This window comes from Capra hircus, chromosome 7 (genome assembly GCF_001704415.2).
Source record: "Capra hircus breed San Clemente chromosome 7, ASM170441v1, whole genome shotgun sequence".
NCBI lineage: Eukaryota > Metazoa > Chordata > Mammalia > Artiodactyla > Bovidae > Capra > Capra hircus.
The window spans coordinates 63658202-63676510 of record NC_030814.1 but is presented as its reverse complement, the minus strand read 5'-3'; the positions used below and the strand labels follow the sequence as shown (position 1 = coordinate 63676510).

General features: G+C 49.1%; 1 protein-coding gene across 6 annotated transcripts in view; it reads right to left on the bottom strand.

Annotated features, from left to right (window-relative positions):
• The window catches only part of LOC102178535 (core histone macro-H2A.1), an 81423-nt gene that overhangs the window by 44378 nt on the left and 18736 nt on the right, over positions 1–18309 (bottom strand). For all 6 annotated transcript variants that reach the window (XM_018050353.1, XM_018050355.1, XM_018050351.1 and 3 more), the window contains exons 3-4: positions 3040–3146; positions 2398–2595 (exon numbers count right to left, since the gene is read on the bottom strand). In XM_018050353.1, the coding sequence (XP_017905842.1) occupies positions 2398–2595; positions 3040–3146 (305 nt within the window). The remainder of the gene's footprint in view (positions 1–2397; positions 2596–3039; positions 3147–18309) is intronic.

The window sequence follows — 18309 nt, the reverse complement described above, 5'->3', positions numbered from 1 at the left end:
CACAATTTACATTAAACAAATGTTTTGAAAATTAGCTGTTCACGGTTCCAATTTCAGCTTCCCCCAGGGTTTAATGTTAGCCAAATACTGGTACAGTAAGCAGACAATGTGTTTTATTGTGTAGAAGAAAAACAGACCACCATAACAGACTTCCTGCTTTTGTAATCAAGGGAGAAGTTGAGTGTTCAAGTGATTATTGGCATATGGTTATTAGAAACACCGAGTTCCAAATATAGCTACTAGAAGCTAAAGACACACACATACATGCCCTCTGTATTTCGAATCCAAAAAGAAAGAAAAAGCATTCCCAATGTTTGGTAAGTCGTGAAGTTCATAAAGTCATGAGGCAAAAACTATGGCAGAAGACTGGGGGCGCTGGGAGTGAGGTTCAACCGAGGATTGCCAGACACACTGGCGTTGAAGAGGTGCTCAAACATCAAGCAGCAGAGGCCCACGTGAGCAAGGCCACACCCTGGCCATGGCACAGGAAGGCTACGTGCAGGGACGCAGTTCTGCCCCTACTGGCCCCTGCTCTGCGGGCAGCCAGCTCCCTGAGGCCCACAATCAAGAGATGATGGACTTGGCATCTCCGTTTTATTTTTCAACATTTAAAAAAGCCAGGATGCCCTGGCTTTGCCCTGTCCTGCCCCTCCCCACAAATGCAAATGTTGTAAGGGGAAAAAAAAAACCGTTCAATCTGCTAATTTTATAGTTAGCAGGAATGAGTAACAGTATTCTGTGAAATCCCCTGCCTGCCCCTAGCCTGCCCCAAGCCTCCTCCAGGACTTGTGAGCTAGGTGGAATGCAGTGTCTGGAAATAACTTACAGGACACTCTCCAGTATTAGGTTTCTCTCTCAAAGAAGTGGGAGTGATTCTGAGCCTGGTGGGTGGGGTGGGGTGGGGTTGAGAGGCTCTGTGGGCAAGAAGAATTTAAATTTTGTAGTTTTCAGGGAAGTGTTTGAAGACTAAAGGCAGAAGGGGATGGCAGAGGATGAGATGGCATCGCCGACTCAACGGACATGAGTTTGAGCAAGCTCCAGGAGTTGGTGATGGACAGGGAAGCCCAGCATTTTTGCAGTCCATGGGGTCGCAAAGAGTCGGACACGACTGAGTAACTGAACTGAGGGAATGAGGGAAGTGACTGTCTACATACAGAAGGGCGAACAAAAAATATAGCCTCTTAATACCTTAGCTAAAGAGTCCACGAACAGTGTGGGTGGGAGGTTACAGGTCTCAGAAGGTGCCCCTCCATTTGAAGGCCTGCCTGGTCTCTGGACGTGCCTGGAGGAGGGGACATGCTGGGAGCGTGGGCTGGTGTGTGGCTCTGGGTCAGGGCTCCTGGACCTGTCCTGGGAAGGTGTCTCACCATCTCCCTGCGGTGAGGGCTCTAGGAAAAACGTCCTGACGCTGACACTGCATTAGACCCCTCATGGCATTTCCAAGGGATGTGACTTACAAAATAGGAAAGCCACCTTCCGCCACAAAGAATTTCCTTAGTCTGGCTGGGGGGCCGGAAGGATGATTCCTGCGAGGACACCACAGGACAGGGCAGCCTTCAGATTCCATTTCACTAAACACAGAGCAGCACTGGTCCTAGCTTGCTGGTCCTGGGGTCTGTGACAACAGCTGAGAGGCAGAGCCCAGCCAGGAGGAACAGAGAACATGCGTCCCAGTTACCCCGGAGTCTCAGATGGCTGAGCACAACCAGTTCTCGGCGTGGGCCTCCCGAGGGTGGATAAGCTAGATCCTGGCTTGGGATCAGTCGGCCTGCCCTACTCCATAAGACACTAGGTCACACTCACGAGGAGGTTTCGCTCCCCACAAGATCAGCACCTATGGCCTAGTCTCAGTTCAAATTGGGTCCGGCAGGAGGCACCCAGACAACGCATCCATTTTCCTCCTAACAAGGCAATCATTTCAAAGAGCTGACTGTCTGAACCATTCCTGCTACAACAGGCTCGGAAGAGGACACGAAGCCATGGCAACACAACGACAGTTCGGACGTGTCAACGGCCAGTGTTGCAGCCGGCACCTCTGGGCAGGGCTTGATGGCTGCTCGCACAGGGAAGCCCCTGCACACACAGGTACCCCCCCCCCCCACCCCGCCACAGGCGTGGGCATCTCCTCGAAGGGCAGGCACTGGCCCCTTCCAGCCTGGGGCTCTATGCCCCGGCACCTCCCCACATCACCTCTGCCCAGGGAAATCTAGTTTCCCACCTGCATCCAGACTCAGGCCAGTTGAGCTGGACTAGCTGTCGTCAGCTCCATTTGTTTTCACAGGCCCCCAACCCAGGAGGGGAATGAGCCTTCAGCAGGAAGGGGCACCCTTGTGACCCCACCTACCTGCACCTGCCTGGCCCCACACCTCACACATCCCTGCCAAATCACATACCCACCTTGGATTTCCGGGCCCCTTTCTTGCCCCCTGTTTTCTTAGACACGGGCTTCTTCTGGGACGGAGACTTGGCCTTTTTGGCTGGGGGTGGTGTGATGATGGCTTCCAACTTCCCTTTGGATCCTCGTTTCTTCGCTAGCAACTCTGGATGGATGTTTGGTAACACACCCCCACTGGCTATGGTGACTCCTTTTAGCAGCTTGCAGGAAAACCAAATGAGCAGACGGTGAGCCGGACCACCCCGTCCATGACCTTCAAGAAGTCAGTCCTCCCACCCATGCTCCTGCTCTTGGCTGGCAGAGCGCTCTCCTCTGTGGCATCTACAAGGATGCTAACAGGACCCTGGCTCATTACACAGGGAGCAGGCTTCAGACTCCTTCACTTGGGTGGAGTTTCCAAACCATCTTTCTTCCAGGAGAGTCAAATATCTTTCTTTATTCCCCCTACCCCCAACCAATAAAGTCGTAGGGAAAAATTGCCACGGGGTGGGTGGGTGGAGGGCAGGGAAGTGGCTAATAGTCACAAGCAGTCCACACCCTCGACAGCCAGCCAAACACCACCCTCCCTCCGGATAGATAGCTCTTAGGCCGCAAGACTGCCTGCTGGGGTGTTTGGGTTGGGGAGGCAGAGGAGAGCCCCATACCTGATTCAGCTCTTCATCGTTGGCCACAGCCAGCAGGATGTGCCGGGGCGTGACCCTGCCCTTCTTGTTGTCTCTTGCCGCGTTGCCAGCCAGCTCCAGAATCTCCGCTTTGGGGAGAGGAGAGGAAGGGCGTATGGTCACATTATAGCATCAGAGAATTGTGTGCACCCTCCCAAATCCCCTGTTCTCAGTGGCGGGAAGGGGAGCAGGCAGCAGTGTCCTGACGCCTGAGCCACGAAGCTGCAGGCGGTCTGCCTGGAAACACTTGGTGGCAAGTCACAATGGTGTTGAGAGGCAAAGCTGAGGGGGATAAGCGAGACCCCTGGCCCAACCCCTTTGTTACAGACATGGAAAACTAAGGTTTAGAGAGGAGAAAGGACTACCAGCTAAAGGCCCTCAGTGAGGAGTGGTAGAGCTCAGATTTGAACTCTCTTCCCAGAACAGGGCTGCCCACAGTCAGCATGCCAGATATCATCAGCAGCAACCCCCTGGGGCCAGAACTGTGGCCTCTGAGCGAGGAGTCAAGCAGGGGTTTCCGGGACATCAGGGGGAGGTGGCATGTTACTCGGTACATTTCTGTTAACAGAATCAATGTAACAGAATCAATGTTGAACACCTGCACACTCAGATTCAAAACTGGAAGGATATGACTGCACCCTTTACAAAGTCAACATCATAAAAACATAAAAGAAAAGAGGTGGGGTGTAGTAGATTAAAAGAGGCTACACAGACACAACAGCCAGATACAAAGTGTCAATACTCACTGGGATCCTGATTGCAAAAAAATTTATAGAAGTCATTCTGGAGACAACTGAGAGATCTGAGTGTAGGCTGGATAGTAGACACAAAGGAGTCACTGATTTTCCTGGGTGTGATAACAGTATTACCACTCTAAAGGGAGCATCTTGTCCTTAGGAGATACATGCTGAAGTATTTAGGGGTGAAGGGCCCTGGTATCTGCAATTTACTCAAATAATTCTGGAAGAGTCTACAGAGGAAAACAAATGTGGTGATGTAACAAAGGTGTTAACGTTAACACCTGTGAGAGAGTAAGACGTCAGAGTTCCTCTCTCAACATACTGTGTATTTGACATTTTCCACAAAATAATTAAGAACCCAGAAGGAGATGAGCCTGACCTATAGTTGGTGCTAAGTTAGAGGTTACTGACCAGTCTTTGGGGACAAGGTCTCAGCAGACAAGACAAAAGCACCAAAGATGGGAGAAATGAGGAAGTGCCCTTCAGGAAGAGATTCTTTCCCCTCCTTGGTGGCCTAGCTCTCTTTGTGAACTGTCAACCTCATTACTTTCGTCTCATTTTCTTAATGAGAAATGCAGACTGTCCCCAAATGTATCTTACATCCCCACTTTTGCAATTCTGTCCACACCACAGCCCTGCCTGCAACATCCATCTAGCCCACCCTTCTGGGCTCAACTCAAGTCTGGCCTCTTCCTAGTACTAAAGGATTTATAATATTCAAAGTTATGTTGTAAACACTAGACTTGTCCAGCAAAGTTAAAACTTGGCATCATTATAAAATAATTGCAGGAAAAAAATTCTAGCTACATTAAAATCACATATTTTAAATTTACAATATTACATGGTTTACCCTGGGGAAGGAAATGGCAACCCACTCTAGTATTCTTGCCTGGAGAATCCCATGGACAGAGGAGCCTAATGGGCTATAGTCCATGGGGTCGCAAGAGTCGGATACAACTTAGTGACTAAACCTACATGGTTTACAGTGTTAAACTACTGTTACAGCTGAACCCAATGCAAAAATGAGTCCGTGTGTCAAACTGAACAGCTGCTTGGCTACCCATAGCTGGATCAGGAGGGTTCCCCTCAATCCAAGGCAGGAATTCAATAATCGCTGCACTGATGAAAAGTGGACACCAGGGACACCTGAGGCTCTGCCTGCTTGATGCTCCCAGGTCATAGGGATCCTTACGTGCGTGTGCTTGAAAGGCACACCTGCAAGTCACTAGAGCGAGGCCCAGGGAGGAAGGAGATATAGTCAATACATCTCCCGCCCTCATCCAGTAGCTTCAACAGGGCTGTCCCCCAAACAGTCTGAGTACCAGGATCCCCTGTCAATGTTACCGAAGCTTCCCTGTAACTGACGGTTGGCTGTGTGTGCCGAAGCCCAGAGGAGATGACCCTATCATGACCAAGCAAGAAAGAGTGCTTGGGAAGCCTAAGTGACCTGATGTACAGCTGCAGAAATGAGCCCAGCTTGGACTCCACTCGCCCCCGTTCATGGAGGAGGCAGTATACCTACAACACTATTGTCTAACTCCCCGCCTGGAGGAAGCCAAGCAGGAGCCTAGACCCTGGGAGTCAGGGCACAGGAAGGGGAGCCAGCCACAGCCAGCCCATGTGGCAGGAAGGCTGGAGAGGGGCTGCTGGCACCACTAGGCTGCAGCCCGCTTGGCTGGCTTCCTGACCTCTCCCACCCCCAACCTCCCCAGCCTTTCTCCACTGTGGGGCCACAGGAAACATGGGGCCATCACTCTCTACAGCAGGAATATACAGAAGGGGGCTGGGGGATTACAACTTTGTCCCCATGATGTGCTAAGAATCCGTTACCAGGCCCTCATTAAAAAAGAGACAAAGAGAAACCCACCATAGTGCCCTAAGCCCATCCCTGCGGTAAGAAGGTCGTTTGAAATTACGGTTTCTCGGGAAAGTGGAGGTGGCCTGTTTCCTCTTCCTGCCCAGAGTACCGGAGCAGGCTCTCCCCAAGAGAAGGCACAGCGGCCGTTGGTGGGGGCAGGGGAAGAGGGATGTGGTCACTTATTTTTGGCATCACTACTGTAGCTTCTTTCCTGTGGGGAAGGCGGTGACGATGAAGTGCAGAACTCCAGCGCGTTCCAGCACCTGGGCGAGGGGCAGGCCGCGCGGAGCACAAGCACGAGAAGCAGCACACTTCCCACGGAGCGGCACCCGCAGACGAGAAATACGACCGATTCTCCAGGAAATCCTCTGAACTGCCACTGATTTCACACCCCCCACGCACCCCTACACTCTCCCATTATGCCGAAAATCTCCAATGGGCCAAGTCTTTCCGCTTGCGATATTTCAAGGATTGTGCAGACTGCTAATTCAAGGCTTCCCCGGTGGCTCAGTGGTAAATCCGTCTGCAACGCCGGAGACGTGGGTTCAATCCTTGGGTTGGGACAATCCCCTGGAGAAGGAAACGGCAACCCACTCCAGTATTCTTGCCTGGGAAATCCATGAACAGAGGAGCGTGGCGGGTTACAGTCCATAGTGTTGCAAAGAGTTGGACGTGGCTGAGCAACTAAACGGTGACAACTGCTAATTCAGCGTGGACTCAGGGATGCCAGACAGGATCCATCTGGGAGTGACGATGAGATGCACATGGAGGGGTTGGGGAGGTGTGTGGAGTGGGGCAAGGAGTATCTAGCGCCTTGGAAATAGCTGGGCTGAAGTGTCCCTCCTTTGTCATTCCTCTGCCTCTTCACCAAGGACCCAGAAACCCCCTTTCTTTTTGCAAAACTCCAGCTCGCTTTTGATCTGTGAAGACCAAGATAGCTGGCCCTCCCACTCCCTATCTTCAAAGAGTGGACCCTCAGCCCCGTCGGGAGGGAGGGAGCAGCATCATATGGGGTAACAAAGAAGGGCAGAGGTTCACATTTTGGCTGATTGAGCCAGAGCTTTATCTTCTGTTTACTCCTGCATGTTTTCCAGATGGATAGTTACCATAGCAACTCCTTCGTCAAGGGACACACAAGATGGAGCACCTCAGAGACACACCTTTTATGAGAAGTGTGTTCCTGGCTCCACCCTACTCCTGCACTGCGGCAGGCAGAGGGCTGGGGCAGTTGACAAGCGACCAGAAGGAAGCAGGAACCCAGAGCACAAACTCGCCCCTTGCCAAGGATTCAGTAATATGTTCTCCTCTTTCATCCTCAGTCCAGTTTTAGAAACGGCAATTGTAAAGGGCTTTCCTGGCTAAGAGAGGGCTGCCTGCTGCAGCGGGGGAGGAGAGGTGCAAAATGCCAGCAACTCAACAAGATGGATCAGCTCCCATCTGCTCTCCAGGGCATGTTTGCAGGAGGGCGGGAGAGAGGGTGCTGAGTGCTCAGGATTTGGGGCAGGGCACACGCCACTAAAGGAGATTTCCTGATTAAGTTTCCTTCCTAGCTAAGTGATCCTCAGCTTTGCAAATGATAGCGAGGACACATTTGCGGAAGCCCTACGCTCAGGGCTACGCCTGTGTTCCTGCCACTGTACCCACTGCCCAGGGGGATGGGCCCCTCCTGGGCCAGGCCAGAGCCAGCTTCAGCTCTGCCAGGACTTGAATGGAACCCATGCCTTCCTACCAGGGAGGGTTTGCTGCACTTGATTAATCTTGTACTTTGGAAGGTTTTGTGTGTCTTTTTTTTGTCTCTATTTTGAGAGAAAAGGGATTCTGAGAAAGAGAACTAGACAAGCACCACATTTACAGATGAAAATTCTTTTCTCCATGGTTTGCAGTGCTCTGTGCTTGGATCCTGCCTCGGAGGGAGTTTCAGGAGCCACAGAGCAGAGACTGTAACCGAAACAAATGGAATCTGTAAGAAATCAGCAAAGAGTGGTTAGCAGGAAAAGAAACAGACCCCTGACCAGGGTCTGCACCCCTGCAAGCCAAGACTTCCTGACCAATGACAGTCTAACTTTGTCACCAATGACCAACGCTGGGACAGGTTTGGGCCTCAGAGCCTGGGGGGTCACCTCTGAGAGGACTCTCAGTTTGGTGAAGTTCCACAGTGACAGACACTGCAAAGGGGTCAGGTCAAATGATGAGTTACACTAGCCAACTCGTGTGCCAGTTTTCTGTTCTAAGATCTCTTTACGATCTAATTGGTAAAACACCTGAGCATCTCTGGCTCCAACTCCTGGCCAGTCCCTGGCCAGTGGTGAGCCACTGGCTCCATCACATGCCTAGTGATGTGACCTTGTTCTCTCCTCAGAGCAGCAAGCAGGGCAGAGGCACCCCTGGGCCCACCACACCCTGGCCCACGAGGAATGCGATCATTTTGGGCCACTTGGCGAGATCCCCACAGCCTTGAGTAACAGCACTGTCTGGCAGCCTTCTCAGCTACAGCCCAGCTGTCTGAACGTGAATGCCTCTGACAGACCTACTTTCCAAGTTCACCCAGAGACCAAAGGCTTAGTGTCTTTTTTCTTCTTCTCCAAGCGTCTTGCATGTAGTCCTATCTGCTGTACTGAAGCATTGTGTCTATCTTCCTTCGGGGAGATGAAGTCATGGTTTGCAGAATTAGACCCCTAACAACTAACAGGTGATGCGTGAAGGCTGCGCCAAACTCTAAACACAACTCTCGCAAAGGAAAGAGTCGGGGGCTCCTACAGAACTGTTTGAAGAGTCTTTTCTCACAAAAGAAATATTGAAAAGAACAACCAGAAATCAAAGAAAAGCAAATGTTCACGTAATCCCAGGGAGAACACAGATATGTGCTATGAAGCCAACAGCATCACAAGGAATCTGTTTATTGCATTTCCTTCCATTCATCAGGCTGCCATCAGCAGTTCATTGAGTTCAGAGCTGTTTTACACTATTCTGGAAGGCCTTAACCCAATCAACCCCAATCGGAGACTGACTGCTACGTGTTTCCTGCATCTTGACTGCACCAGTTTCCTCCAATTCCCTCGGCAGCCCAGAATCCACCTTTTCGGGTGATGAGTGGCAGGAACTGAAGCCCACTGAGCCATCGGCCTGGAGCACCAGGGCCTCGCCTGTGGGCCACAGCAAAGCTCTCCACTCTACTGGTCCCAGGGGCCTCCAAGGAACCAGCGACTCCACAGGGAAAATAAAATACCTTGTCTTCTGCCCAGAATAGCAGTAACTGGGGGTGTTGTGTTCTGGGCAGAAGACAAGGTATTTTGCAGCAATGAGCCATTCTGTCACTTTTATGCAGATATTCTGAGTCTCACACAAACACAGCCATTGCTGTTATGCCCACATGTCAGACTCCCCTCCTCAGGGTCCAGGTGGCAGCACGTAGGCCAGTATCCCACCTTCCCCACAAAGTGTCCCAGTAAGAAAGAAATGCAGCTTAATATCAAGTTTCTAAAGTAAGCTAATTCTTTTACACATTTTAAAATAAATAATTAGTAATTTTGCATTATACACATTAACAAGAAAAAGATTATGATTCTTGGCAAATATTACCATCATCTAACCTGCCAACCCAGTCTGGTGCTTGAGTATTTTGCCTTTGAGGAAAGTCTTCCTCTTCCTTCCCCAGATCACGGAGGGTCTGCGTGAGCTCACCTCCTGGGTCCATCTTCAGTGGTGGCTACAGTCCCACACAGCACCATGGTTAAGCAGGGGCATGCTGTCAGACAACCTGGGTGCGAATCCCAGCTCCTGCCCTAAGCTGTGAGATTGCCAAGAAACACCCATGCCTCAGTTTCCCATTCTATAAATGGGGGGTGAGATCACCTCTAGGCTTGTAAGGATTAACGAGTTACCAAATTACATGCCTAGAACGCTTGGTAAAAGTCAACTCCAAATACTGATGCCACAACCACACACTTTTATCTCTTAATAGAGTATAGCAGGCTTGATTTCTAGGAGAAGAAAACTTTCTTTTCCTCGATTTCCTCTATCAAAATAACTGGCCTGTCTGGCTAGGTGGATAGATGGGATGTACGTGAGAACTGAGAGGAGGAGGAGAGATGCAATATGGAAAACCTGGTGTTTCCTCCCCTGATAGTTGACCCTTTGCTGTTACACTTAACAGTTTACATATGTTTGAAAAATGCACTTGAACCTGCTTAACCTCAGTGCTGCCAGACTTGCCTTGATATTACGCAGCACCCAGGGCGGCCCCACAGGCAGCCTCTGCCTAGGGATGGGGTCTGGGGCTCTTGTCTGACCCGGCAGGGGGTGGCGTGGTGGGGCAGGAGCAGAGCCAGCTGCTGAGGCAGCACAAGTTGAGGCCCAGGAGGAAGGCGGGAGGCCAAGGTGGCTGGGGAAGGCCAGAGGAACCCGCTCTAACCAAGGGCCTGGCCGACAGCCGGGCAGGGCCCTCTCCACACGGCTCACTGCTTTCAAGGACTTGTAATTGATTTACAAGGAGATGGTTAATATGTATGTTTGTTTTTGATATGGAAAATCATAGCCATTTGTTCTTAATTTATCTCAAAAAGGGGTGAACAATCAGAGATGTCTGCTGAAATGAAAAGATTTGAAGAGTGTAATGTAAAGAGGAAACTCATTTAAAGAACCCTGACAGACTTCTAAAGTGGAACAAGGAGCAGAGCAGGGCCTTGGAGCTGCCATCCCATGGGGAGGCGCATGCCCATCACTGGCGATGCCTGTCGCCCATGCTGACACACGCCATTCAGGAGCCATGGCACAGCTTTGCTGCCTGGGAGTGGAGTTGGCGACCAGGTCTGAGGGAGACATTTTGCTCTACCCACTTGGGCGCTGACTGAGCTTATCTTGTGCGCAATTTACCTTTTCAAAATGTAAAAAATAAATTGAAAACATAGCATGAATGAGAAGAAGCGACTATGCCAGATGCCACCCCACTGGCCTTGGCAACTGTGTGTCATCAGCACCCCTTGCCTTGGCATCTGTCCTGGCATGCTTCATCATGCTTCTGGGTTAAAAAAAAAGAAAAATCTGAGCACATGAGACTTCTTAGGTTCTTTCATAAACGACTTTTTAGAGCCATATAACAGTACTCTTGCCTGGAAAATCCCACAGACGGAGGAGCCTGGCAGGCTGCAGTTCATGGGGTCGCTAAGAGTCAGACACGACTGAGCGACTTCACTTTCACTTTTCACTTTCATGCATTGGAGAAGGCAATGGCAGCCCACTCCAGTATTCTTGCCTGGAGAATCCCAGGGACGGGGGAGCCTGGTGGGCTGCCGTCTATGGGGTCGCACAGAGTTGGACACGACTGAAGCGACACAGCAGCAAGGGAGTCATAGTAGGGGAGGTCCCCTAGAAGGGGCTTGGGGTCACCTTTAATAGCCCTGCCCCAGCTCTATCTGTCCAAACGGATTCCCAACGCTGAGAGCCACTGGTCTAAGGACTTGTCTAAGCTCCATCACCCAGGATTCCACCTCTCGTTCACTAAGAGGACAATGAAGGGACATCAGGAATAAGCTTTCTGGCTCACTTGGCTCTCCGTCCACTCTCGGTGCTGCTAAGCACTATAGCCACCGCATACTGACTGGGCACTGCCCTCTGCTCTCCTCACTGCAGCCATCAGACCACCTCTGGCCATCTGCAAGCTTCTGCCCAAGGACCTCTGCGTCCTGTTGCTGCTATAGGCAGCTCCTCCCACACTGATCAGACTGCCCCTTCCCTAAAGCCCAGCACCCGCCACTCCAACGACCATCACCCCTCTTGTGCTCATGCACTTCGTTCCCACCAGCCTTTAACTTTCCTCCTTCCTGTCAGGGACTACTTGTCCTTCCAGGTTCATCCTTTAGGACCCCTGTCCTCGTTGCCCACCCCAGGCCATGGGGTTGTCTCCCGCCTGGCACAGCCACGCCACGTGCCCTCTATCACTCATATGCCCAGCCCTCCACGCTGGCTCCTACCCTCATGGCCCAGCAAAGGGCCTGCCTCCCTAGCTGGGCTATGAGGACTGGAGCCAGCGTGGAGGGCTGGGCATATCCCATCTTCTGGAGACATCCGCTGAAGCCAGAGGAGAGGCAAAGTGGACCAAGTGGTCCCAAGTCCATCACTCTCCTTTTAACAGCTAAGGTTTCAGTTCCATTGACAGCCTACACAAATGCTCTGCTAGAGATGAGTTACTGTGCTCAGTGACCTTCGAGAAGTACTTCAAACTCCCGGAGCCTCAATTTCCTCCTAAGCAAAATAGGTGCTTTGAGGATCTAGTGAGTTACTCGATGTAAAGCACTTCGCCAATGCCTGACACACAGTAAACGCTCCATGTATGGCAGGTATTTTATTACCTAAACTGCCCTGCCTTTGCCTGCACTCAAAGCACTGCCCTCTGTGCCTCCAAACTCTTATTTTGACAAACCACAATTTTAATCTGGGAGGGAGACTGCCAGGGCCTGGGGCAGAGGTGGAAGGGCAAAGAAAACAATGCTACTGGAGTGAAGGACTGGCATTTTCTGAATGAACAGCAGACACTGATTTTTGGCGGTCAACATACAGATTTACAGAGCCAACAGAGAGCTGTTAACCAAAGACTACCTCAGCTACCAATTACCACAGGGAGCATCAATCAGGACACTGGCGGCAAGGGAAACCGAAAGCTAACCTTTTCCAGAGACCCTGGATTTCCACATGGTTCTCACAGTTCTGCAGGCAAGAAACGTGGGCTCTGGCAGAGATGGAGCCTCCTTCTCTGAGGAGGACACATAGAAAAGTCTTCTATCAAGGCCATTCGATACAGGTCCCCCAGGAGACCCCACAGGCCTCTCGAAGTACCAGGGAACATAACGCTTTCTGGCCACTAGATGGAGGGCACTTGTCTGAAAAGGAAGAAGGTAGTGTGGGAGATGATGGGAGAGAGAGGGAAGGAGGGAAGCTGGGGGCAGGTCAGAGCCGTAGGCTGGCTGAGCCTGGCAAACCCGAGGAGAATGTATGTCATCATCCTGGGCACCAGAGCTGGAGGGGGTGGTGGGGAGAGACAGGCCAGGAGATGGAGGGAGGCCGCCTGTGGTTACTGCCCCTTTGCGTTTGTCGACTTGCTAGAACTGATTTATAGCTCTGAGGAGTGGCTTTTTGCTCTATAGTATTTTATTCTGGATTGACTAGACACAGAAGCCTTGAGACAGGGAAAGAAAGTAAGAGGGCTATAAATATGTTTTATTAGTTGCTGATAATTTTAATGGGAAGATATTGAGACAAGAGATATTTGTGGAATTCTTACCCACTTCCTCCTCTCAGTCAGTAGTTCCTTTAAAGCCATTCTTGATGTTCATACACAGGGGGACCTGGGGGTATGTATACTTTGAGCACCCCTCCTGGGATACTGCCACTTTAACCAGAGCTCCTGGCTCCCTCTGCGATGCGAGGTACAGCTGAGACATCCTCTTCTGGCGGGAGTGAGAGATCAACGCTTGAAATACCCCCAGTGCCTTCCTTTTGCCACCAACGGCTGCTCTGCCACTGGCCTATCCTCAGGCTGGGCTGGGCCATGATGCCCTGAGGTTAATCCTAATTACCCCTCATTAAAAACTCCAGGGGTCTAGTTCAGCTCTCATTCTTACCAATTTCCTGGTAGCATCTGCCATTAGCACCATCCCTTCCCCTCCAGAAACTTATCCTTCCCCCAACTGGTCTTCTTCCCCCTTCAACAAAAATCCAAGTGCTGAGCAGCGGAGTATACAATGATGAGAGAGGGGTGAGAAAGGCACAGTTCTAGCCCTGGGGGTCACTAATAAGTCTTCTGCAATGTCTGGCCTGTCAGACAGTCAATACACATCTGTTGAAATCAACAGTGATTCTTCGGATCCCACCACCACTCCAGCACCCAGCTCAGAATCTTGTACCTGGTCAGAGCTTGGTAACTCTTTCACAAATAGGTCATTACAGATGAATTACTAAACCACTGAACAAGCACTGCAGCATTCAGAGGGTGATGCAGGACAGAAGTGCAGGGATACTCTCTGAGGCACTGGCCTGGTTTCATGGATTAGAACAAACACTCAGGATCCCTGGCTTGCAGTGTGAACTACAAAGCTGTCATCCCAGGGGAGGCAGCCCCTGGATGGCCCAGGATCCAGGCAGGCTTCGAGGTTGGCTCAGGAGAGTGGGGAGTGGGATGGAACAGGGATGCTGGGGCAGGTTAGAGGCAGATGAGACACCCTCAGATTTGGGCTGATACACGTATACATGTCAATCTCTGCATCTCACATGCACCTATTATTTTTTGGCATTACATTTTCTAGGTTTATCTTGAAAAGGGGGAGGAATACATTTTTAAACATATATAGCATATATAAGAAACTGGCAATACTGATTGTTTCCTGGGAGGAGAACTGGGTATGCAAAACAGTAGGAAAAGAAATGCATGTCTCACTGTATGCCTTTTGGGAACACGATTTTTATCACTGGTATATATTCCTCATTAAAGAAAATAATGCGCTGCGTGCTTAGTCACTCAGTCATGTCTGACACTCTGTGATCCCACGGACCGTAGCCCGCCAGCCTCCTCTGTTCGTGGAATTCTCCAGGCCAGAATTCTGGAGTGGGTAGCCATTCCCTTCCCTAGGGGATCTTCCCAACCCAGTGATCAAACCCAGGTCTCCACATTGCAGGCAGATTCTTTACCATCTGAGGCACCATGGAAGCCCAAGAATACTGGAGTGGGTAGCCTATTCCTTCTCCAGGGAACTTCCCCACCCAGGAATCGAACCGGGTCTCCTGCACTGCAGGTGGATTCTTTACCAACTGAGTTGGCAGGGAAGCTCAAAGAAAATAATTACTTTCTATAAAAATAAAAACAGTGAAAAACCTGCCAGATATGAGAAACGTCTTATAAAATGCATAACAAGATAAACATACCATTGAAACAGAAAAGAAAGTCCAGAAATAGCCCTATGTATATATAGAAATTTCATGTAAGATAAAAGCAGCCTCTTAGATCATTGAGGAAAAGCTGGAATATTCAATTAATTGTGTTGAGATAAATGGGTAACTATATGAAATAAAATTAAGTTGATTCCTCTCCCACACTATATCAGGAAAAATTCCAAATGGGTCAAAGTGAAAATGTAAAAAATTAAACCATAACAAGTACTAAGCAAGAGCATGAGGGAATTCCTCTGCAGCCTTGGAGAGAGGTAGACGCTCTGAACAATAACTCAAAATCCAGCAAAAACAGGCTTATAAAAATTTCTGATACTAAAATTATTCAGATAAAATGGCTAATCATTTCACTCATATTAAGTCATCACTTTGTACATTTTAAATATATATAATCACATTTGTCAATTATTCCTTAATAAAGCTCAGGGAAAAAAATTATTCAGATAAATACATAAGAACTATGTGTAAAATATAAAGAAAAATTTGAAAATGAAGAGAAAACAAGATATCGTGAGGAATGACCAAGTATATTCACGAAAGAACCAAAGAGAACTTCTAGACTAAAAAATAACAAAACAAATTAAAAATTCAGTGACTGAATTAAATAGCAGATAAGACACAACTGAAGAGAGTTAGTAAAGTGGGAGATAGTTTTACAAGACAGACCTGAAGTAATTATCCAGAAAGTAATCTGAAAAGACAGAAATGAAAAATATGAGCAAGTTAAACAGATACAGAGCTTAGAAAAAACACTCACAAATCGTTAATCTGCATTCCATAAGGAGAGACTAGAGACACTGAAGAAATAACAGCTAAAAACTTTATGGATAAGATATAAAGACATGTTCAAAATCAGAGAAAATTTACCACCAGAAGACCTTAGTCAATGAAGTTCTAAAGGATGTATGGAAAGTGAACCCAGACAGAAGGCCTGAAGTGAAAGAGGCATGCACATTTTGGCTCACACACTTCTCCTTGCCCACATCCAGAATCAGTTTTGTAGCGCTTTGAGCCTTCCTACTAGCCTAGGCAAAAACAGAACCCCTCATGAGAACTCATCTAAGTACATGCAGACCCCAATGACAGAAATGAAAGGCTGCATACCACCCTTCAAAGAGAAATCATGGAGTAACAGCGAGACTCCTTGACCACTGAGGTTTACTAGGCCACGCAGCTTATCTTCAAGAAAGCAGAGGTTTTCAACAAATGGTGGTGGAACAATTGCACATCCATATGCAAAAAACTGAATCCAGACACAGACCTAACACTCTGCAAAAATTAACAGAAAAGGGGTCAGAGACCTGCATGTAAAATGCAAAACTATAAAACTCCTAGCAGATAACATAGGAGAAAAATCTAGATAATCTCAGGTTCGGTGATGACTTTGTAGATACAACACCAAAGGCACAATGCATGAAAGAATTGAAAGGGTTTTTTTAATCTAAAAAAAAAAGAAAAAAACAACCCTTCTGCTCTGTGAAAGACAGTATTGAGAGAATAAGATAAGTCACAGAGCAGGAGAAAATGTTTGTCAAAGAAAGCAACTGAGACCTTTCCTTTCTCTGGTCTAACCCATAGGGCTGGGAGAGCAGGAGGCCATTGTTTTGTGAAGGGTGCCCAGATCACACTTACACTCTCCTGGACAACCTCACGGCCTCCTTAGGAGGACTGGGTGAAGGACCAGATAAAAATCCAGTTTTTGGTCTCCACAGCAGATTCAGGAGGCCCTGGGAGAAGCGCGTCCTCAAGCTGCGCTGCCACCTCCAAGCCGTGGACGGAGAAGTGGGGTGCTGGGGCGCCCCACTCCTCAGTGCTGTCCATGCCTGGCCTCAGCCCCGAGGTCCGACTCACCTGGGTCTGCTAACAGGCTGGCCATCTGACAAGTCACCAGGGAAATGGCAAATGCTAAACTGCTGCTTCTCCAAGCACCTTCTGAAGGTTCATCCCCCATGGACTCATCTAGGACTGCCAATGCAGCTTCCCGCTTAATGACTTCATGATCTGCTTCACATGATCAGGTACAGTGATCAAGAGCAGATGTCAATAAAAACAGACTAAACTCTAACTCTCTTTCATGCATGTACACATATACACAAAAGGCATTCGGTGCCAGCTGCTATCTCTAGGCACTGAGATGATGAGTTTTCGCTTCTTAAATTTTCAAACATAAATTACTCACATAACTGGAAAAGGGAACATACATTTAAATATAGTCTGCACACACTGGGTATCCAGCATACTGGGGTTTCAACTTCTGTATTTCTGATTTTTTTCTAGTTGTAACCCTCTGGCTTATTAAAATCCAGTCCCCCCGAGACCCCGCTTTCATCTGCTGACAGGCTTTGCAGAACAGTGAGCCCTATGGGGTTCTGGGAGCCTCAGGAGAACATGAAGTCTCTAGCAAGAAGCGTAAGTCTAAGGTTGCATGGCCATGCAAGCAAGCGAGAGACACAGCCATTCAGAGGGCTGCGAGCATCACAGAGCCAGCCTGTCCTGTTCTCCCTGCCCTATTTTTAGCTGTGTGAGTACAGGACACACTTGGCTGTTCCGGATAGGAAAGCAGTAAAAAAGGCCAGGTAAGTGACAGAGCCAATGGCAGGCTCTTCCTACCCTAATCTTCCAGGCTTGTCGGATCCTTTCTTTCCCAGGCCAGAAATGCCAAGTGTGATGGATGTTTGTTGAAATCAATATCTGTGTAACCGGACACACTGCTGACAGAGGAGGCCTTTCCCTGTCATACCTACAAGAGAAGGGGGCAGGGATGGAGTGCAGACAATGATAACACCAAAGGGATAGGCAACAGCTGACCTGAGTTATAGATCAGAAGCAAACAAACTGAAAACTTGGGACGCGGATGATCACTTTACTAGCTAACACCAGGCAGAGGTGTATCTTTAACCACCATCCCTTTTTCCCGGGGTTTTACTACTGGATGTAGTCAGGCACAAGGGCTAGGATACATCCAGTCTGCAGAGTGGCCATAAGGGTCCCCTGGTGAACCCTGCTTGTTCCCCAGGTCAGGACCTGACCCTGAAAACTTCACCATGGTTGGCCTAGTACCTACAGACAGCTTCAGAATGGAGCACCTGCTGTGAGAGACGCCAGGTGCCTGCAAGAAATGTGTGGAGGTCCTTCCTGGTCACTAGCAGGAGACAGGAGAGAGAAGACTGAGGTCTGAAACACAGGGTGTGGGCAGGGGCAGGGAATGGGGAAATGGAAAAGGACTGGTAGGTGAAGAATATGCAAACCTGGATGTCTTCATTGTTCTGTAGATTAGAGCCAAACATGACAGAAAAAAAAAAATTGTAGGCATGGCCTTATCCTATAAGAGGTGGAAATGTAATTCTATGACCGCAGGTTTTTAAACAGACCAGAGCAGGGTATCCAAATCAACAGATCTCTCATAGTGATCAACTTGAGAGGGTCTACACTTATTACAAAGTGTCGACATTCAGTCTTGAGATGAGAATTCCCGTCCTCCTTACTGTCGAGAAATCAACTGAGAATAGATTTGATTTTTGCAAACAAGTTTACATCCTAGGAGGCAGGTTGGCAGCTGTGTGCTCAGGCTATGTAGCAGTCTCTAGACTCCCCCGCCCAAAATAAGATGTCATCACACATCCTTTTGGATTTGATGACCAGGAACCAGGTCTGTCCTCTCAGGAGTTGGGTGAGCAACTCCAAAGGCACTTCCCTCCAGGGTAAGCCCAGTGGGCA